This window comes from Teleopsis dalmanni, chromosome 2 (genome assembly GCF_002237135.1).
Source record: "Teleopsis dalmanni isolate 2A chromosome 2, ASM223713v2, whole genome shotgun sequence".
Classification (NCBI taxonomy): Eukaryota; Metazoa; Arthropoda; class Insecta; order Diptera; family Diopsidae; genus Teleopsis; species Teleopsis dalmanni.
Genome location: NC_051847.1, coordinates 143,559,098 through 143,583,561, shown reverse-complemented (window position 1 = coordinate 143,583,561; position 24,464 = coordinate 143,559,098). Strand labels below are relative to the sequence as shown.

Sequence of the window (24,464 nt, the reverse complement as noted above, 5' to 3'; positions counted from 1 at the left end):
TAACACATTATTTTTATAATTATTTTATCATAATTCACACGGAACTATTTAGAATTTAATAACACAATTACTTCCGCTAAATGAAATAAGCAAATAATTTGACTAAAATTATGCACAAAACTTAAACAAAAAAAATATGCTTAAATAAATTTAAAGCATTTCTTTGAAATAAACCTTTTTATTAATTTTAGATATTTAAATGAACAATTATTATTTGTATATATAAGATTAATATGTATGATCTGATTGAGATCTGGCCATTAGTGCACATTTTTGTGCTTTTTGCACAATTTCAGGGCAACGTCGTTTCCTTATTAAACGGCAATCCTGAAAATAGCCTTCATTACGCGGAAAACCATGGCTGAAATCTTGAAAAGTAACTAAGCCATGTCCCCAAATTTTACCGCCACGAAATTCACCCTCAAATTTCAGGCCATCGGAACGCCAAAATATGCCATTTCCATGAAACCATCCTTGAAAGAATTCACCTTCATATCTGCAAAGAAATGCATGATAAAATAATGATATTTAAAGTATATTTGAGTACATAATATGCACACAGAAACTGAATTTATGTAATTCTATTAATATTTACCATTATTTGAAAAAAAAACAAGATTAAGTTACATTTGATGGAACTATCTCACAAATTACGTTTAAGAAGAAAAAAAAAACCCACAACAATACTCATTTAAAAATTGGGGATATGGGGAATTAGAATGTTAGAAAACTCTAGAGATACTAAAAAGTAGCAGAGGTAAACAACATCTGCTGAAAAGAATTCTATTACAGAGTTTAAGAGTTTTTTATTTATTTATTTATTTCAAAAATCACTCCATAAAAATCAAAGACTTTTTATGAAGTTTAATGTATTTATAATGTATTCATATGAAATAATATTAAATTAATATTTAATATTTTCTGAATTAATATTTTCGATATTAAAAGTTAGAATCTACGGGTCATTTTAATTAATTTTTATTAGGCCATGTTATACAGAGAATCTCATGACGACTGGTCACGGAAGTTTAATGCTTTTTTTATAGATGTTCCTACATATCCTACAATTTAACGTGGCCATGACCGCTGCGTAATATTTCTCTTAGCATTTCCTTATTGCCTTTAGTTGAATATTATTTCCCGAGAGAAATTGTCGAATGGCTTATATACATATAGATTATTTTTGTATCTCGTAACATTTCATGATATATTTAATCCTTTAATAATTAATTTTTGCAAATTATTTACGAATAAAATAAATAAAAATTTCAGATTATTTTTTATACTATACTGTGTATACTGTGTATAAAATCAGATTCTTAGGTACTTGAAGAAATACTAAAAAACTATTAAAACCCATAATCTGGACTTACGAACTCCTTGTACTACTCTGTAGTAAACTGGTTATAAGTCAGTTTACTTATATTTAAATTGTTATTAACCTACTTATAACTCTACTTATCTTATACAGGGGTCTCTCTGTATCTTATTGTGGTGTTAAATCGTCGACAGTACTCAGCTCACAGTACAATTTGCGGTCTAGCATTGGATGCGATATAATAACAAATGGAAACTAACTTCCGAGTTGAATATTACCGACTACGATATAATAACAAAGCAGAAAGCTTTCTTCACGGCAGAAATGTTGTTAATTTGTGAATTAACAACATATTCTTCTATATTCTATTCGTATTCTATAGCTAGGTCATGTCTGTGAGATGTCAAGGGAACGAACACAGTATAAGATCTTAAGAGTGCACATGATTTAATAGCAGAATAGTGGATTACCATGGATACGGTGAATTGATAATTTGTAAAGCGACCTGAAAACTATGGGTGTGAATAATCATTGGTGATTGGTTACTGACCGATCAGCAAAGTTTGTAATAACAAATATTTTAATTGGTTTTATGAATCCATATTTAAATTTTTTTGGTACGACAAAAATTAATAGCAATTTTGGGTTATTTTCAATATTATCAAATTTATTAACTACCAGTGACCATTATTTGCAAGCTCTATGTATTCATATCTTTTTTTGTTTTACTAAAATCCTTAAAAATACTTTTAGTTTAACTAAAAGTTAAAATTGCAGTAAGAAAGTTCATTATCATCATTCAACTTAATTATTATTCTTCTTAATTATTTCCAATCTGGGTCGAAGTTTTTTCACAGGTTTTTATAAATATTCATTGTTCATGACGTTTATTTCATAAGAACATATAAGGAATATATGTTTTCAATATAATATATCAACAATATTCATATATTTATATATAAGTATTATGCCAATAATTATACATTACTTGGAGCCATCGGAAAACCATAAACATCCCAAACCATGGCTATAGCCCTCATGAAATTGACCATCATAACGTGTACCATCGCCAAATTGTAGATGACCTAAGCCATGTTTTTGTCCTAATTGATTCCATTCTCCTATGTAACGTGTAGAATCTTCGTAACGCCAACCACCCACTTTAACAGCACCCGCAGTATTAGTATTTTCCATACGACTAATGGCAGTGGCACCTGCATATATAGGTATACATATTTTAATTTTAATAAAAATTTATAATATTTATAAATTTGAGAACCTTGGTCCTCGTAATCGCTCATATTGTGAATTTATACTTTATTTACTTTAAGTTTAATAAAAACTAAAATTTCACTATTACTACGTTGACTGCTACAATTCTAATAGATTATTTTCTAGTCTTGGTAAAAAATGTTTTGCTTGTTTGGCTTCATTTTTCACATTGAATTTGGCATTTTTCCTAATTTTCCAATTTCTTTATGCTCAAATCTAATTAGCATTTTCCATTTCTCTTAACTTGTTGCTTTGTTTACCTACTGAGTATTATGGAGAACGCTTATACGAGAACACTTGGTTTAAAGTAGCTACTGAAAAGGGCTGCTTATATGGTAGAGAAAACAAAATTAAAAAAATCGAAAAAATGGATTTTTAATGGAAAATCTCGGTAAAGGAAAATTATTTAAAAATTACTTAACATACATATCTAAAAGTCGATTCTCATCAATGGGTTGTATTAATTGTTGCATGATTATATTCCAAGCAATTGGTAAGAATATTCTGAAAGTAACCTCTTTAAGCTATTTACTATCTATCAATTTTACAAACAATCTAGGTTTCGCGCTACTTAGTGTTGTAAGAATTAGCTACCGTGTAAGCAATTCATTATTAAAACACCTCAAATGCGGGATGATAAATATCTTTATTGGAGTCTTGATACAGCATGCGATATCGTTCTATAACACTGTCTTTTTTTCCATTAACATCCTTATTTATAATTACCTGATCGACAATCTGGAAAACAATCCCATAATATATTCGTTTATATAAAGGTTTATATAAAACAATTAAGTAATAGAGTCACATAATAGTTGAGATGATTCTCTGAACGAATCATAACCGAAACATATAAACTATACATTATAAATATTCTTGTGCAGCATGGTGATATAGAATGAATCGAGCCTACTTATCTCTCTGCACATCCCTAATTCACTGCAACTTTCATCATTTAGTAATAAAGCTTATTTAATGATATGTTCTATAAAGACTTCTAATATGGCCATGTTACTTAAGTTCATGGAAACCGCACAAGCTGTGATAATACACGCTTGACCATTTTTGGAAAGTATCGTATAAAGATTTAGGCGCCGTTGACTTATCTTGGACTAAAAACTCAAAAATTAATAGTATCAACATTATATTACTTATATTATTTACAACATTATATACTTATATTACAGAGTTTAAGCAAACATTATCCATCACTACATATTGGACATTAAAAAGAAGAAAAGAAAGGTTACGGTGTCACCGGGGCTACTATTATTTCGTTGGGAATATTGTTTTTCTTTCGACTATCATGGAAAGGATAGCGGTAGCATATATCTAAATAAGTTAGACATCATAATTATTCCAAAGCCAATAATATTGTCTTATTATTCGATGGTTCTTACAGCTAAAATTCAGGAATTGCGTTTTAAATTGGTTGAACACCCCACAATAGTCCAGATCTGATTAACATTGAAATTGTTTTGTTTTTAAACGATGAAAATGTGGCGAGAACATGAAAAGTTGTAAAATTAATTACCTTGATACAATATTCTAGACTGAAAGGATTTTAAAAGAAAATAAATTTAAATGGTATATTTAAATGGTGGATTTCTAATTCTTCTATGGGAAATATATTCAATATTCAACGAAGTAAAATATAGCTTTAGATTTGTTTATAAATTATTCTATTTATATATGTAATAAATATCACACTACTGACTTTTTTGGGCCTAAATATGAATGGGTAAAATGTATAAATATAAACTATAAATTTATATAATTATCTAAAAGTGAGCCAAAAATTCAATTATTTAAAATCGAAAACCTCTTAATAATTATAAATATAAACTATAATAAACTATAAACTATAATAATTTTATTTTGTCTTATAACACCATATATAATTTAGGATTTCCTACTAATATTAATAATAAAATTGAGTTTATCCCAACTCAAAACTTAAACAACAATGAACTATACATTTTATATATCTCGAAATTTATAATAAATGAACAAAAAAATATTGTTAGCCTGCTTAATATATACTAAGCAAAAAAAATCTAAACAGCAACTTTTTTCAAAAAACTATTCAATCAATATTATTTGAAGGATTTCAAAAGTAGAAACGTTCAAATCTGTTCACTTTGCGTTCAACAGAAACTCAAGCGTCTAATAGTAGCAACTTTCAAAACTAGTCACTCTACATTATACAATAATAATACAATATTTTTTGACAAAAATTGCAAATATTTATTGATATATTGAATTTTATTATTTTTATTCATTTATTTTTCAAAGAATTATTGTATACAAATAAATAAACTTAAATAATTTTTAAATGGTTCAAAATAGTTAACTATTGTTACAATAAGAAAAAAATTTGACAGGAATAATACAATATTCAAATAATATAAAATATAATAATACAATCAATGTTTATTGACATATATATGTATATATAATATAATATAAATACATTTATTTAACATATATAAACAAACATGCACAGTTTTATATATATCAAATAAGTGTATTTATTATAAACTATTCGTATTATAGGCATAGTGAATATACAATCAAATAAATAATATGGTACTAATATAGAAAATAATTGCTTATTTGCTTATTGCAGAACATAAGAATCATTCAATAACTTTTACTTAAAAACTAATTTACACTATTTTTTATTAAAAATATTGAGCTGTTAATGTTTTTCAGCCCACATGTGTGAAATGTGTTTTCATTTGCCAATCTAAAAAAGAAACACGGTAAGTTAATAATTATATGTTAGTTAGGTTATAACATATAAGTGCTTACAATTTGTTTAGAATTTTTTATTATTTAAATTTTTTTCCATTATGAAAACAAGTTAATTGAATTTTCCTCCTACAACTTTTTCAGATATGCAGCGCACTTCACCGCACTGCTCACTTGTCCAGTGTTCAAAAGTGTCAATTTCTTATTCTTAGCGCGGAACTTTTTCACGTAAGCATCGATCAGATTTTTAATTTTATGAGGATTGATTTCGCCGGAGCGGCTGTGACAGATCTAAACAAATAAAAAATTATTGTTAGTCAATGAAATTCAAATTTAATTACATTTATATTTAAAAAAATATAACATATGTCTGTTTACCTTTGGCACAGCACGGCGCATAATTTCCTTGTAATCCTCTTTGCTGATCTGCTTTTTGTTGAAACGTGGTTTCAACACCAATTTCACCTCTTCAACAACTCTTTCTTGTCGATTTAGCTTACGTAAAAACTTGAAAATAAATTTTGTTGTTGTACATAATTTGTTTACAATTTGTTAATAATGTAGGGAGGAGAAGCAACTAATTGTGATTACTGGAGACGAAATAAATGTATTGCTTTCAAAGAAGTGATGGATATTTAATAAGAAAATATATTTTCTTAATTAAGTGTTCCACTGTAACTTAATATAGGCGACCGAGTTTTAATGTACTCGTTAGCTATAAGCGGAGCGAATTAAGACAAACATTTCTTTATCTCTCTCGCATATGAGTGCAGCGCTAAGATTAAAAACATCATCTGCTTCATAAGATTATATATTATAAAAGTGTACTTCATGCTTTTTTAAAAAGGGTTCCCTAAATAGAACAGGTAAGCAGCAGCACGTGTTAAGCATAATAGATCCGTAGAATAGTGAGTTTGTCAACTAGACCGACAGCCTTAATGTTATCTAATCTAACATTGAATGTCTTGAAATAAAATATTAAAATTTTTATTGAAATCACGATTATATACAATTAGTATTGATGTTTAAATAATTTTATTGCACTATTTTGATTTTCAGGAATCAATGTAAATAACTATAAATATAGTTATAAATCTGTATATATCCGCATATAGCGAAGTGAAAAAAGTTGGTTAAATTAACTGAGTCTATTCATGCATTGTAAAATTAGCGTGACCAATTATTTTATTTCAAAAAGAAACGAGATTGAAGAACTGGTGTTAGCTTAATAAAATGAAAATAAAGTATAATAGGGTTAATAACTGTCTCTAGTGCAATAGAAGCATTCCATATGAACCCTTGAATATTTACTGTTGAAGAGCTATTTTCAACGGAGACAGGAGTTCTAGAATGATTATATTGGAATCAATAATATATTTAAAAATATTTTTTTTTGCTGTTTTCTATCTTTTTCGTGATTTCAAAATTTTTGGTGAACTATTTCTGTTTATTTATTTGAATCTGTAAGTTAAGGTTTATCCATATATATACATTATATATATTTATCCATACAGTACAGCAAGTATAGATAAATAAAACTTATAGTTGCCAAATGTTGTCATAGAGCATAGGCAGTAGCAACAGCCACATGAGTTTTACAAAAACAAATCTGAACAACTTCAGTATATGGGCTGTATATCATTATTTTAAATACGAATATATGAGGTGATCTTCAGAAAAAGCGGTAACTGCATATAGTAAAAAGTAAAGATGTGTGTTTAATAATGTACATTAATTCTGATTTAAAATATTTATCATTCAATTAATTATGTTAATCTTTATTATTTGAAACATTTATTTTATATACATAAAAATCTTTGTCTGAATTAAGTGCTATCACATTTAAATTTAAGAATTTAAAAAAAATTGAGTTAATCGAACGGATCATATATGCAACACATGTTATGTATTTGAGTAGTAAAGAACCCAGTTATACTATTTATATGTTTTATAAATTGTTTGGTTAGTGAAAAATAATTATTTCTTTATTCTTTGGAAACAAAATTAGCTGCCAGAAAACTACATCACTTGAGTTGCTTATCCCGCAAAAACTATATAAAATATTCAACTTACCCTATCTTTAACTTGTAAATCGACAGCAGAATTGGGCATTTCATCATACATTTTAAGGTGTTCATCATTAGATTTACCTAAAGTAAGTTACACAATTATTAAAAACTTGTTTTTAATATATTTAAAATATAATAATAAATAAATATTTGAAAATGGTGAAATATTTCATTTAAATATGAAATCAGTTCAACATACTGATTACTGATTTATATTAATTTTATTCAACATTCATACACACAAACGTACTCTCAAAAATATTAAAAAAAAAATAATTAAATTTAAAAAATAAATAATTAATTAAATATATTTAAAAAATTAAAAATATATTAAAAAATTTAGATAAAATTAAATTAGCAATTAAAGAGAAAATATTTTAAAAATTATATTTAGTTATAAATTTTATAAAATCTATTATCTTCATAGCAGATACTTCATTAGGATTGCCATTTTTTAAAGACCATCTTTTTGGATGAAAAAAAAAATGTAATGAAGACTTTTCAAGTACCTCAGGGACCTTAAGCTTGATCCGATCAAAAAATACATAAAGATAGAACCATGAAATTATTTACAAAAACTGACAGGCTTATCAACACCGCGTTATCGATTCTCAGAATAGCTACAGGCTCCTCGGGGAGGTATGCAGATCTGAGGTCAATTATTGCTTAGTCTGATGAAATGATAACCTCGCAGCTAATGGAGAGTAAAACTGCTCAAGTGCACTGACTCAACTAGCCTCAACATAAGAATTAATGAATGAAAGCATCGGGTAACATAAAATCATGTCTATATTGAGGAAAAAAAATAGTTTTAAAAAAAATTTTTTATACCCCAATTTGAAATTTTATGTCTTTGAGAAGTCTGCTTGGCTCGCTTTCCTTGAACATGTTAAAACTACGACCAGTGTAATACAAGCACTTGTCTTTCTGTTAATGAAAAGTTCGATGTGATATCGAACTTTATGTGATATCACTCTATATGTTATTACTGAATAATTGCTAAACTTTAAGGTAACAAAGATCATAAATTTGTATTAACGTATAAATATCAGGAATGGCAGGACCAAATAAGCAAAATTACAACTCCTCAAAAAGAAAATTTATACAAATTTTAATAAAATAGCAGCTACTACATAACTTACCATGGAAGTCTATAGATAGTTAACCAATATTGATATTTGTAAAGCGACAATTCCTAAGCAAAATCAAAAATAAAAACAAAGCGGGAATGCTCTAAATATAGCTTACAATTGTGAGATTTAAAATAAAAAAAAGGTGACATATAGCTTACAATTGTGAGATTTAAAATAAAAAAAGGTGACATTTCATGATATTAAATTCTTCATTCAAAATAATAATCAATAATACTAGATATGCGCAATTAGGTTATATTAGTTGTACAACTAAATAAAGATAGATGAAAAAAATCCGAAGACGAAAATATGAATCGTTGTTGGGAAATGCAAAGTGTGGATTTTTTAATGGGATGAATTTAAAAACTAAGTTCTAAATCTGGTTTTTAATGACTTTCGATCATTTAAGCTAGAGGCAATCCAATAAACACGAAAATTATTTAGTGAATAAAAAAAGTCAACGTAATTTTACTTTGCTATTTGACTCATCGATCTATCTCCAATATGGTCCAACTTTTTGGAAAATTGACGAAATGATAATGATAAATAATCAACAAAAATATAAAAATCATTACAGTGAAAAAGGTATACACAGCAGATATATCATTGCTCAAGCATTCAACAAAAGATAGACTTAATTGACAAACTTCGATCCTGTTTCGAACACAGTGTTCTCATAAAGTCATATTACTGCAACCCTCAATTTTGCACCAAGTAAAAAAATAAGTATAGAAGAAATATGAATTGGTCTACCACAAGAAAACACAAAAGATATATCCTATATACTGCTGCCCCAAAATAGCATAACTGCTAAACTTTTGCTGATGACAACGATATTCTTGTAAAAAAAAAAAGGATTGAAAAAACAACAGTTAAACTTTGATTTGCCAAAAAAAAAAAAGGTTGTAATAGTAAAACTGGATGTAAATTTGAAGAATAAGACTAAAGAACTCCAAATTAACTTATATGGATTTCAACAATAAAAAATCAAACTACTACCCAATAATGCTAACATGTTACTAAGGGCTTCAATTCCATACACAAATACTGGAAAATATTATGGAATAACTTTTAAGGAGTTGAAGAATCACTTCAACTTAGTCAGATCAATCTATAATCCATTAAAATTTTCTGCATATATATGTAGAAATTTAAATAGATTAATTATTACTCTAAAATTTGAAAGAATTTCGTTATAAAAGTACAAACCCTCGTTAATTACTTCAAATTTAATTTAACTTTACTGGAAAATTTTGGCAAAGATTGTTAAAAGTTGTAAGATCTTTGAAAGATAGAACGAAAGATCGCCGCTTGAAACATTTTTGCTATTATGGTACAAAAGTCTTTCAAAAAACATTTTATATCATTTGTAATTCGTGATAGAAAGCTGTTTTGATTTATTTCTTTCAAAATTTCTTGCAATTGCTTGTAATCTTGCTACACCTAAACCCAAGTATATATGCTAGCAAAAAAAAGGAGAAAAAACAGCTGTTTCGAGATCTGCTGTTTCTCATGTGGATGTGGTATGCTGCGAAGAGAGCTGTTTCATCATGAGTTGCAATTCTGCAACAGTGGTAGTCTTACACATTTCCCATTTTAGTATAGCGTTCTTGCATTTCGTGCACCTTGCAATGACTTTGCAAGACAGAGTGATTACCCCTATTCAATTATTATTATTATCCATTCATAAATAATTATTAACTGAATTTAATTCATGTCTTGAAAGAAATGGTAGCAGCTATTGTTGCATTAGCACAGCAGTGATAAAAAAAAAAAATTTAATTAGTTTTAAAATTATAACTTAAAGTTATGATTTATATAAATAAATAAATTAATGTTTCATAAATATTACCATTTAAATATATAAAAAATATATATTATATATAAATATGTAAAATATATATGTTAAGATTTTTATGAAGACAATGAATAATTGTTCCATTTTTACAAAATGTAATTAATTAATTAATTATTATTTTTTATTTAAATTTGTATGTATTTTATTTTATACAAAAAGAAATTTTATACATGAAAGCACAAACAAAATCTTAGCAGATATTTCAATTGGTTTTTAGAAAGACCAATAAAAGCATTCAGTCTTTGAAAAGATGGCTGCCAGAATACGAAAGATTATTTTAAACATCTTTTGAGTGCGGTAAGCTCAAAGACAGTTGTTAGAATTGCCCTGTTCGACTATCCGTCTAAAGACGTATTATCGTCTAGATATATTTGTAAGTCAGATAAATGATTAAAATTAGTTAAAAATATTTTTTTTCAGTTAGTGTGTTAGTGTAAGTCTACACTTTGTAAGTGAAAATTAAAGAATATTTTTTTATTATTGATTCAAAAAACATTCATACAGTGTTTGCAAAAAATTATAGAATTTTACTAAAAATCTAAATTGACAATAACATATTTGTTGTGTGTCTTTTGTAGCACACAAATTGGCATACAAAAAGTGCACCCCTTTTAACATTATTATTCATATAAGTTCTTTAATAATTAATTTTCTGTAACTTCTTTTTCGAACAGAAGTGGTTTATGACATATATTTCTTATTTAACAAAGAGCCATCACGTTCAGATATAAAAATTAAAGAATATATGTAAATAAAAACAATAAAGATGATTAAAAATATGCAGCTCTACTGAAATGGTAAAGGTGATGTCTTTTTAATTTAAATATATTACTTCGAGTTTGGACCTAGGCAAAATTTACAAAATATCGAATATCGTTTGTGAATTTCTTCAAAAAAGATTTCAAGAATGGAGTCATAAACATAATGCAGAAAAAAAAATTCTATTTATATTTCAGTAAGGTAATTTTGGATTAAAAAAAATTTGGATTTTAAACTCATTTATTATTAAAATTTTGAATAAAAAAAAAAAATCAAATTTAATTTGACAATAATCACTATATGTTATCAAAATTAAACGTATTTGTTAATTGTGTTTCCAATATAAATGTGAGTCTGAAATCTATTCTGTTTGAAATTATCGTAAGCTATATAGACGGCGTTTCTTTTGAGAAACGAGCAGAAGTTTGGTTATACTTGTTGAAGAACTAAGCCACGAGAAGACTTCTCATAACGTATAGTCCATAAAATAAAGTAAGAACAAACGGTAACGTCAATCAAAAAAGAAAGACCTCTTCTGGCTCGAGGTGCCAAAATTCTTCTAAAAATGATCGAATGTGAAATTTGTAATAAACATTTATGTGAAGAATACAACACTCACAAATGTTATTATAAACATTGCTTTAAATAAATAAACAATAAATATTATTTACTTTATACAGTAAACTTTATTTTAATAAAAATGTAGTACTTATTATTATTACTTTGTGTTATGAAAAATAATGGATTTTATATTACCCAAAAAGATATTAAGCGTGATTTTTTTTAAATCGGAACTAAAACCACATAAGAACTAATGCAATGTAATCTATAAACATATTTCAAAATGGTTTTTCCGTGATACTTTAGTATAATTCGATTAATCCACCTCAAGTAGTTGCAGGCGGTACAACGAAGTTTGAGATGTTAAACCCATATAAATTCAACAATTCAGAAGAAAGAATATCACGTTATGAAATCTACATATTGGCAATATAACTGGTAATGTAGTTAAATCGGACAATGTCAAGTTAATTATGTCGATAACTTCTTTATCTAGAACAGCAAAGTTATCTTATCAAGAAAACTTAGTTGAAGGACGTAGTTTCGTTAAATAAACAGAATTATTTGAATAATGTAAATGCAGACTTTCCTACTACAATTAAGATCATTACGGTCATAAAATAACTAAGAGATCGTAGTGCAACATGTTTCGATGACATCAATTCTGAACTTCTGCAGTATAATGTAGAACTTTCCACTACATTATAGTATCCTGTTATACAACAAATAAGATTAGAAGACTTTATATAAATAAATTTTTCTAAAAAAAAAGTGCTGAATTAGACTGCAAAAATTCGATTCGATACAATTCGATCTAATAAACACAGTTCGTATTGTCGTGGAAGAGTGTAATTAGTTTCGATAATCCCTGTATGCGGCAGTTATTAGTTTTAAAAAAACATTCCATATTTTGAACAGGAACTTCATTTAGAATACACAACGACTTAGATAGTTGCCTTAGAATATTGTGAATATAATAATCATGGCAACGTATCAACAGTTTCAATTTGGAGTAATGCACAACGTGTTACTACTGGCAACGTCTAATGCAAAAACAGAAATACAATAAAGTAAACTTCTGAACCTATATAATGTTCTGAGAAAATCGTTTAATGCCTGTCAAGTATTCAGCAGTCACCTTTCTCTCACCTAGATAACCTAACGGACGCAGACAACTTTAGTCTATTAAGCCACAAATATAAGGCACACATTTCTGATTTAGAAACCTACGTCAGAAAAAAAAACCTTATGATTATGTCTAGCAGAAGAAGCGTTTTGACAAATAGCTCTACGTAGACTATTTTTTATATGTAGGTACCGTCAAACTCGTTTTACCAGGTTTTCTAAGCGACAAATTATGGAGTTTTATGGCCAAAATGTAAATTCTACATTTTACGAGCCGATTTATTTTATCTTTCTTCCTGGATTGAAAGCAATAAAAAAGTAGACAGTTTATGGATGCTTTTCTAGGGGTACCGGTATGTTTTTTTTTAGAAACTGTTAAGACATTTCTCGACATTTTGTAGCCAGCTAAGAGTAAGTGTAAAACCTGCCTTTGTCGACCAAGGAACGAGACGCATTAACTTAGACAAACTACGAAACAACCACACATTGCCTCTGTGACTACACAGCTTTGGCTAACACAAAGTAACAGAATTTTGGGGTAGTTTTTTCAGTCTGTAAGAACACAAGATTTTTTAAACTATATAAATTTAGCTGGATGAATCTAGTTTATTTACAGCGATTTTATGCGAGGAGTGTGGTATTAAGACGAAAGTGTGTCTGCCGATCAGCTACTGCAATGAGTGGATATACAATGGTTACGTTAGATATATTTTCTCAGCAGAAGTATTTATCAATTTAATTGTTTTTAAGAGTTTTAAAATACATTGTGTAACATTTTTTTAACATTTAATACGTGAAAATAAATTTCACAAATACAAAAAAAAAATTAATTGTCAAATTATTTTTTAAATACTGTACGAACCCTGTATTGTACAGTAAGACCCCGCTTAACACTGTTTTGGTTTAGTGCTCTTGAATTTCAATCCGCACATTATTCAATCCGATGTTTGAAAAAACAGACGGAAAAGAGAAGCAATCAATAAGAGAAATTTGGAAAAACTACAATATCATAAATGCTGTAGAAAACACAAATCTTTCTTGGAATGAGATAACAGAAAGATCTTTAAAAGAGTATGGAAGAACATTTGGCCAGATTTAAGTAAGAGCGAAGACATTGGACGCTCTGTCGATATGGAGGCAATAGTGGAAAAAATAAGTGGAATTAGCGAAACAAACCTATTTTGATGAGGTAAATGTGGAAGACGTCGAAGAAATAGTTCATGAAACAGAAGCTAGTCTTTCTAATGTTGAGCTCAAGGAATTAACTAAGCTGGAAGAAAATGAAAATGTTGATAATAGTGACTTCGAAGAAGAGCAAAAAGACCTTTTGATGGCGTTTGTAAAAAGAAGTTTGACTACTACAACTGAAATTATGGACCAATTTGCTGAAAATGATCCAAATTTTGACAGGAGTTCCAAAGCAAGACAGGGTGTTGTAGGTGCTTTATCCACTTATCAATAACTTCTAACAGTACGCAAAAAAGAAAACGCAAACTACCATAGTTACCTTCTTGGCAAAATAGTAGAAAATTGGAAACACAGAATGATCTGACTGGCTTAGAATTTTATTTGTTTACATTGTCTTTGTTTTTGTAAGAAACAAATATTTGGTTTTATTGTTATTAGAAAAAACTTAATTATTAAATTTAATACATAAAGAATTTTCTATCAATCTGCCCCTAAATAATGGGGATTTACATATTTAGACAGTCTCGTTTAGCACTGTTTCGCATTACGCATTACTCTATTTTGATGAAACGTATCTTACGCGTTAAACGTGGTCTTACTGTATTTTATTTTATTCTATTTTATTCTATTTTATTATATTTACCTAAGTATTAAATCTTATTTTTAGTTTTCAGTAAGTAGCACTTTAAGTCTATAAATATTTACATTTCATATAATTTAAATGATTATTTCTAATTAATATTAAACCTCTACATATGTTAAATAATATAATAAAATATACATTACTATTTCGTCTATTGTACCAATTAAAAATGTTTAAAGGAAAATAGTATTATTCAATATTTTACTATGTATTATTCAAATAATATAAAAAAAAAAGTTCATAAAATTCAAGTTTTCAAATTTTTAATAAAATAAATTAATTTTATATAACAAGAAATTAAGATGCACAACAAGAAAGATTCAGTTGATGCTTAAGTCTATCTTAGAGACTCAGAATTAAGAGTAGTGTATGAAAGGTTTGGTGCCTAAACATGAAGCACGACAAAATTACTAGCTATTTTAACTGTCTACATTATTTTTAACAATTTTGTTTTTAACGGTCAACTAGTCAACTAACAAACAGTTAATTGATTATAACAATCAAATATTGAATGATCATCGTAGAAAAATCGGAAACTTTCTGGAAACTTTAAATTGTTAAAAATTGCAAAAATTACGCTCATCATTTTTGATATGCATATAAACCTTATGGGTGAGCTTCATACCACCGGGAGAAGAGAGTAAATATGAGTTTACCCCACTGTTTGATATTATGCTTGAGGTTGAAGTATTTTCACGTACGGCAATGTGTTCCGACAACAAGTTAAGCTTTAAAAGACAATGCTGCTTCTCTCAGCAAATCATATAATATTTATTTAACTTAACTGGGTTTAGTTAATTTAGTCATAACCTATGTATTTGAAATGAAATTTATTGGTTCCTAACAGCTATTCAACAGCTATGATATACCTTCTGATCAAAAAAGAACGATGTTTTGGGTTTGAAACGCGTCGCTTCTCGGCTGGTGGCAAAAAAGCTGAATTTCATTCAAAAAAAGTCGCAGTTTTTCGCCAAAAACTCCACCAATATCATCAACCAATCACCGTACTCTCCAGATATGGCCCCGTGTGACTTTTTCCTCTTCCCCCGACTCAAATTGCCATTGCGAGGAACGCGTTTTGAGACCATAGAGAAAATTTTCGACATCTTTGTATAGACGCCAAATAAATAAATCTCGTACGATATGCGTTAAACTTTGACAGAATGTGTTGCCAGCGTGCAAATAAAAACAATTTACCGATGAAAGTAAAAACAATTTAGCGCGGGAATTCAAAAATTAAAGTTCTTTTTTGATCACAAGGTATATGGCATCACAAATATGCATATAAGTTGACTTTATTACTTTACGACTTTAGTTGATTAAGACTGATCTGAAATTTTTTTGGATTAACCTACAATATTTTAATCAGTTATAATTCGTTTGTAGCATGTACTAACTATTTTAACAGCATTGTATGTAAGACTGTTCTGAAATTTTCACATAAAGTTTAACTATTAAAGTTCTCTTAAAGGGTTAGTTTTAAAACCTTGTTCAATTGGGAGTGCGATCTTTGCTGGTTGGGCGATAGTTCATCTGAAAATAATATTGAGATGATGTGATTTTTTGGAAAGGTGATCTTTGTAAGTGTGGCACCTATACAAAAACTTTAGTTTGCTAACTTGTGCGCGGAAAACCTGAATGAAACATTTGTGTCTACTGTATACTTAAATCCAAATATGATAAAAAACTAAAATTCATATTTCTTTTTTAGTTTTTATATTTTATTTAATAGTCTATAAAATTATAAAGTTATATTTAAAAATGAGCCAAGAAAACTTTTAAATGTTTTTAAACTCGACATTTTTTTAACGGTTATTGGGATGTTTATCTCAAAAATAGATTAGGAGATATTTTTTCAATAAAAAAGTTGTTATATTTAATTTTGTAGAGTATAAATCTTATTAAACACGGTCAGAAAGTGTGTTCACTCTTATTTCACCGTCAGCAAAATTTTTGATAAAATGTGTTTAAAAAAGCGTTTTAGAGGTGGATGAGTGGTACTTATTTATTAAAGTTTATAGTCGTATGCTAAGACACAAATAATTTTTGAAGAGAACTGATTATATGTGTGTAAAAGCAGACTGTTTTTAGGAAAATTTAAAAAAACATTAGCATACTCTGAAAAATGGAGCAAGATGTATTAGCACAGATCTCTATTTTGAAATACTAAAAAAACTGGTTAAAGATATTAAAAAAATAGTTGTTGGAACAATACTATTATGCTATTAGATTGATCCGGAACCGAAAATAAGTTATTTAAAAAATTTTTAAGAAAAAAAGCAGGAACAAAAGGCTGTCTAAACTCATATTTAAGTATACAGTTATCATTCTAACAGTTTTCATCCTTAATATTATGTATGCTTTGTATATATGAGCATTATAAAATAAAACTCCAAAAATAAATAAATTTGCTTTATATTATATTTATCAAAAATAATTCTTACATTCTACTTTTTAATTTAAAACGCACAAATAACTGTTATTTTTGTCTTATAAATATAAAAATCAAGAATAAACCCTTATTTTTGAAAATAATATATAACTAACACTAGCTTGTCTGATATTTTTAAAAATAGAAGGTAATTGTTTTTGTAATTTCATATAAAATGTATTAAAGAGTTGGTGCAAGTAATGTTTTAGTTTTGTTTTTGTACACAAAACAATACAAACAAAAAAACCAGAAGTGACTTTTTAATAGCACCAACCTTTAAATACATTTTGTAAGAAATTACAGAAACAACCACCTTGATTCTTAATTTTCTTCTATAACTTGAATTTTCTATAACTCGAACCAAAAAAACTGCACCTAGGTTTTAGAGAGCAAATTACATACAATTCTGCTTCCATAACTCGAACTTCTATAACTCGAAGAAAAATTTTGTTTTGTGCCGATAGGTATATGGGAAAGTCGAATTTTGATGTTAGGAGAAGTCGCTTTTTCCAATCGTTGGCAGCGATTAATGCTACTCTTAACGATTATATTGATCTTGATAATAAAATTTGTACATCAAGCTTTCCTTCCTAAAATTCCAAACACTAATTTCTAATTACTTTACTTCACTATAACTTCTGTACTGTATTTGATCGCAAATAAATAAATATCTTAAAATGTAATTCTAGTTTCTTTCAAAAATAAAAAAAAATGAAATTAAAAGAAATAAAATTAAAAAAAAAAAATAAAATTAAAAAAAAATAATATTAAAAAAAAAATAATATTAAAAAAAAAAATGAAATTAAAATAAATGAAATTAAAAAAAAAAATTAAATTAAAAAAAAAAATTAAAAAAAATTAAAAAAAAAAAAAAAAAAAATTAAAAAAAAAAATTTAAAAAAAAATTAAAAAAAAAATTAAAAAAAAAATTAAAAAAAAATATAAAAAAAAATTAAAAAAAAAAATAAAAAAAAATTAAAAAAAAAATTAACTTCCAGTTATGGAAGTTTGACTGTATTTATAAGACAAAAATAACAGTTATTTGGGTGTTTTAAAATAAAAAAGAGTATAATAGTATAAGAGTATATAATAGTATAAAAAGTATAATAGTATAATGAGTATAAAATTAAAAAAAAAAAAAATTAACTTCGAGTTATGGAAGTTTTTACTGTATTTATAAGACAAAAATAACAGTTATTTCTGTGTTTTAAAATAAAAAGATGAGTATAATAGTTATATCTGTGTGAAAAAAATAAAAGGCACACGATAACAATTATTTTTGATGAATGTAATATAAATCTAATTTAATTATTATTTTTTGAGTTTTATTTAAAAATTGCGAATGATAACAGTTGTAAGGTGATTTTTATTTTTTTAAACATAACTGTTACGGTCCTTGATTTCAATTGATGTGTTTGTTTATTTCAAGATTACTGTGAAATATTTAATAGGAATTATTTTTTTTTGGTTTTATTTGATATACAGTTTGTATTTATATATTTTATTTAAATACACAGTTTTTTTGTATATAAAAAATTGCCAACGTTTCGAAGTTTTTCGAGTTCATAATCAGGGCGGAATGTTATAACTAATGTTACAATCATTTAATCACGACAAGTTATAGTGGATCAATACTTAAAAATATCACTTGAAAATAAAAATTAAGGTTGTATTGTCTTCAATATTTAAAAAAGGGGCCAATGATCATCTATGCTCTTTCGTTTGTGATGAAACATAGAATTCATAGAGTAATAATAGTGTCAATAAATTTGTAATTTTAAATATATCAACAATAAATGTCAAACATATGATATTAATAAAGAGAATGAGATATGTGTTTTAATATTAAATTATATTATAACCTTATACTTATATATTTTTTTAAATTATACATAGTAATTAACGATAAAAGAATTTTATATTATATTAAATATTTTGTTTTTAAAATTTAGAGTAGAATATTTATTAATTGAAACAAGACACCAAGATCTAGCCCAACCATTAAGAAATTTTTTTTTTATTTTTAATATAAATATCTGTTGTTTTTTTTATCTAACGAATATACTTTTTAAATTAATTGTATTCATTAAAAGAAATGTATTGCTTTCAAAGCACTTACCCAATGTTTTGGTAACTGGACATTATTACTAAAAAAAATTTATAAAAAGACACTTCCCAACACAAAAATAACATAACAAAAATAAAAAAAACTACTGAAAAACATACATACAAACACACCACTTCACATCACACCCATTTTACCATATTTTTATTCGAAAAATCAAATAAATTCTTCCGTTGACTTCTTCAAACCCACCTTTTGATTTATTTTTATTTGCAACGCCATATGCATTTTGCTTTTGTTTTCGCGATGGTGTGTAAGTGGGTAGACGTAAAGCATTCACTGGAGAAGAGCTACCAAATAGATTATCAAATACATCGCCTTTACCGGCGCGTTTTGTTCGTCGTTTGCTGTTTGTGTCTGGTGGCGGTTCAAATAGATCTTCATAATCAGCAGATCCGGGTGAATATGGACTTTCAGTGTCATTTATATTAAATATGTCATCAGCTGTGCCGTTGCGCACATTGTTATTTATTGCAGGCAGTCCTACTCCACTGCTACTGCCTACACTGCCACCTACTTTTGGTAAAGGTAATTTTAAAACTTGTGAAGTTTTATTGACTGGAGGTGTTGGACTAGATATACTAGGTATGTGCTGTGATTGTTGGGATACACAAGTTGAAATTAATACATTCGATATTACTGTAATGTTATCATCAGATTTTTCACGCATTCCACCCATGTTATCATCATGAGTACTTCCATGTACGCCACTACTTAGCATATGTGTTGAAGTGGTATATTGCGATTCATTCGACTTATTTGCTAAATCTTGACTATTATTGACTTTTGTGTTCATTAAAGCCATTACTAATTCAACAGGATTCATGGTCGTACTCTGTGTAGTTATACCGCTACTGGTACCTCCAGAAATTTGTTGCGCATTTCGTTCGCCGGAATGTCTTTGCTCTTCAACATGTTTTTGTGAGATACCATCTGCACCGCACTCACTAATAGAGTTTTGTGAAGTATCGATTGGTGCTGGTGACGGAGAACGTGGCGACATCGATGGTGATTTAGTCGGTTCAAATGGATCATAGGCATCCGGCGAACAAGGACCAGAATCAGGCGGAGTATTTGGTCCAATTTTTTGATTATTGTGTGTATGTATAGTTTCCACGTCCTGTCGATGCTCATCTTGTTCAGGTCTTTCTTGTGATTCTGTTTCCGATTGCATTTCCTGTTCATCGTGTAAAGGATTAATCCGTATTTTATTTTGTTTTTTGCTATTTATATTGAATTTTACTATTGGAGGTTCAGGTGGTGTTTTAGGTCCAGTTTGTTGTAATTCGTATGATTCTTCCATAATAGTTTCCAAACGTTCTAGTGGTGGTGTCTGTTCATGCTGAACACTAACACGTGCACTAGTGGTCAGTTGTTGACGATGCTCTATGTTGTCATTTACAGATTGTATACTTTGACGACGTTCGCGACGTTGTTCTCGTTCATTTTCACGTCCATCTTCGCTGTCAGTTAATATTATAACATCTGTGGGCTCTTGATGTATTTGGAATGGTGAACGATCCAAATCAATTATAGCAATTGGCTTAGCATCAATTTTTTTACGTTTATGAGGTTTTTCTTTTCTTTTCTTTGCAGCATTTGCATTAGCTGCATGATCTATGGATATACGTCGCGATGTTAATAGGTCCTCACGAGTAGGAGGCAATGTAACAACAGTGGTTTGTTGTGGTTGTTGGTTTGTAGTTTCTTTATTAAAGCTCACGCTGACAAGTATATTATTTCCAGAAGCAAAAACTTCTTTTGAGGGTGCAGGCTCTGGAGTTTTTGTACGTCGTTGACGTCGTTTGTCTTTTCTCGTCGTGTCTTTACGTTTCTCTGTTTTTTTCTTTTTTTTAGTGCGCTTTCGTTTCTCCTTTTTGCTGAGTATAGAACTACTTCTACGAAGAACAGGTGCATAATCGTCACGTGAAATTTGTGAAATTCGATTTGTTGTAATAGGCGGCGTCCAGGATATATTATTTTCACGTTCACGTTCATAATTTAATAAAGGTGGCGGTGGACTGGGTGACGGAGACCATGTTTGTTCATCAACTGGTGATTTATTTTTCGATACAACATGACGTTTCTTTTTTGGAGGTGCATTTTCAATAAATGGATCTTGTTGCCGTGAGATCCGTCGATTGGTTTCTGGACTCAAGCTTAAAGCTCTTTTTTTATTTTTTTTCTTTTTACGATCTTTTGTTTTTTTCTTTTTGCTTTTAACTGCATTAAATGGACTTTTTGAACGGCTTCGACTTAAACGCGGCGTATATCTTGGAGATGGTGAAAAAGAACGTGCACGGGATCTTGATCGTATATTGGGCGAAACATTTCGCATGTGTCTAATAACTTTGCGATTGTTCATACGTGGTAATGGTGAAATAGAACGAGATCGTAAACGTGATGTACTGCGCGCGCGCTGACGTGGTGGCGTAAATCTTCTTGGTGAATGATAGTGACGTGGGGGAGAAGCGAAACGACGGGGCGATATGGATATACGATGAACACCTGGTGGTGTAGGAGACATGCTAAAACTGCTACGTCTGTTTCTTCGTGGCGATAATGAAGAAGTACGTGATCGTGAAAATGAATGCAATCTGCGCTCGCGACTTGCTGATCTACTATTACGTAATTGTCTAGAAGTATCACGACCATAACGGTCCTTTACTGTTCTTTGTGTACCAATTATATTACGCACATCATACCGCGGCATTTCACGGCGCTTTGGTCGCTGTCTATGCAATTTCCCCATATTATTTCTACCTGAATCATCCCAATCTCTATTATTGTGACGATAATTATGATTTTCTTTATTTGATCTATTATAAAAAGGTGAACGTGTTCTTTTACGCCCACGACCGCGGGGTGATTTTGACCGTGAGAATGATTTTGACCTGGATCTAGACCTCGATTTAGATGTGGACCGAGAATACCGTCGTTTATCATTACGTTTATTAAATTGTTTTTCACTGCGATAATTCCTTATCTTTTGTTTGTTACTAACTTTTTTAAATGTTTCTTTATTGGTGTCATGTTTATCACTACGACGTTTATTTTTGCTACGAACATTTTCCTCCTCCTCGGAAATTAATTCTGTTTCTATTTCAACTAAATTGTTTGCAGTTGGTGTATTATCACCATTAATTTCTTTCTCTTCAGGTTTTGGAGTAGCTTCTTTAGTAGTAATCTCTTTTAAAGGACTTGTATTTGCGTTTTCCTCTGGTTCGTTATTTTCATCTAAACATGGAGTATAAGAACGATCCGGTGCAATTGTAGTATCGTCTGCTTCATCAGCTTTTTCATTTTCAGCCTGTTGCTCTTCTGTTGCTTTCTTAGGTTCCTTACTGTCAGTTTGTTTCATATATTCTTTAGGTTTATCTATATCAAGCTCTTCCCAATCACTGTCATCGTATAAATCTAAAACACCTTTACGATTCGAAACAACCATATCATTACCTGGTAATTTTATTTCTGATTCTGTGGAACTAGGTGACATCTGATTTTTTTTACTTTCCTCTCCATTAATCTCATTGTCATTATCCATATCTTTTGGGATTTCTTCAGCATTTTTATCAACATTACTTATTTCGTTCAGATTGTGTATAGATTCTAAATTACTGTTAGGAGACTCAGTTTCCTCTTCTGGATTATATTTTTCATTCTCAACATCAGCGATATTTGCAGTATTCCTATTGACCGTGTCATTTGTTGACATAGAACTTCCCTTATCATCATTATCCTTAACATTATCTACTCTATTTTTATATACTATTACAGTTGCAGAATTATCGCACACTGTATTACTATTACTATCATCATCGTCTTTATTAACTTCAGCATTATTTTCTTTGTTATTATTTTCATTTTCATCGTCGTCATCATCTTCATTCTCTTCTGTTGGATTTTCTGGTTCATACAATTCAGAATTCTCAACAGGTTTATTATCAGGTGGCATTGGTATATCATCGTCGTCATCTAATTGTACTAAATCTTCATTTTCATCGTCTTCCTGAGAATTGATAATTTGTGAAATAGGAAAGAGAAAATGATATTTCATGGTTAGTATACCATTGTATGTTTACTGCAATAATGATTTTTAAGGCCTATTATGAAACTAACACAATCTAAAAATTGACATTTTCTCTAGCTGTTGTAAAAATATATATGCGGTTAATCTATATATCTCATCAAATGTAAGAAAGCTTTGATTCTAACACTAACAATAAAGTGCACTTACGTGAGCATATAACATTTGTTATATTTATAGTCAGTATAGTGTCAACTAAAAAACGGGCAATTGGGATAACAGTTAAATAAGCTCACTAATTAATGGAAATATCAATGAATCTCATATTTGGGTACACTTTGTTTTAATTTATATATGTGAGTTAACTAATAGAGCAATAGATATGCTGAGACCTTTTATATTTGTTTATTTACTTTTTAGGTTTTTTTTCTATGTAACGCCACGATTTATGTAGTTTATTTTATTAATGATATAATTTAATATTTGATATATGCATTAAGTCCATAGATTTCGGTTCAAAGTATGACTTGAGAATATACAAATACTCACAAGGAAAAGCTGGACCATATTTGTTCAATTAATGGATTGTAATAGCAATTGTTTCCTATATTTTAACTATCTAAAAATTGGACGTAAGAAAACTATATATAACCTATTTATTAATAGGTGAATGAGAAATTAAATTTTTTTAGAGTAAAATGATATTTTTAAATAAATTGCAATTTATTTAAATTTAAATGTAAATATTATTATAAAAAATAATACTTTTTAGATTAATAATATCGATTAGAAATACTCATGGTTTCTAATACGGTAACTGCAATTTAACTGTTCAATAAATTTCTTTTAGAGATTTTATGAACATGAGAAATACTTAAAGGATTGTTTAGATCGTATCACTATCATTATATCACTCTATATAAAGAGAGACGTTTTATTTAGAAATACAGAAATATTTGATTACAGTCAGCATTACACTATATATAGAAAGAGTGTAGCCATTACACTCTTTACAGATTGGCACTTCATTAGGAGTTTTAGAATTATATGGCTAAAGCTATCAATACTCCTTAAAGAGTGACTTCATTATTTGTAAGAAGTTCAATATATTTCGCACAGAAAAAATAATGTGTATTTAATAATACACATTATTAAATAGATTACTATACATTATTAAATAGATTATTAGTTATTAAAACAT

At 28.4% G+C, this 24,464-nt stretch overlaps 2 protein-coding genes across 2 annotated transcripts in view; both read right to left on the bottom strand.

The window, feature by feature from the left end:
* Positions 1-180: 180 nt before the first annotated feature.
* Positions 181-2,747, bottom strand: LOC119685820 (MORN repeat-containing protein 4 homolog). Its single transcript, XM_038100203.1, has 3 exons — positions 2,598-2,747; positions 2,307-2,532; positions 181-496 (listed from the first exon to the last, which is right to left on the bottom strand). The coding sequence occupies exons 1-3, from the start codon at positions 2,617-2,619 to the stop codon at positions 229-231; spliced, it is 516 nt and encodes a 171-aa protein (XP_037956131.1). The 5' UTR covers positions 2,620-2,747; the 3' UTR covers positions 181-228.
* A 2,362-nt stretch (positions 2,748-5,109) lies between these two features.
* The window catches only part of LOC119683394, a 34,732-nt gene continuing 15,377 nt past the window's right edge, over positions 5,110-24,464 (bottom strand). The window contains exons 3-7 of the mRNA XM_038097056.1: positions 19,429-23,245; positions 7,418-7,494; positions 5,723-5,851; positions 5,405-5,635; positions 5,110-5,339 (exon numbers count right to left, since the gene is read on the bottom strand). Coding sequence (XP_037952984.1) covers positions 5,474-5,635; positions 5,723-5,851; positions 7,418-7,494; positions 19,429-23,245 — 4,185 coding nt within the window. The 3' untranslated portion in view covers positions 5,110-5,339; positions 5,405-5,473. The remainder of the gene's footprint in view (positions 5,340-5,404; positions 5,636-5,722; positions 5,852-7,417; positions 7,495-19,428; positions 23,246-24,464) is intronic.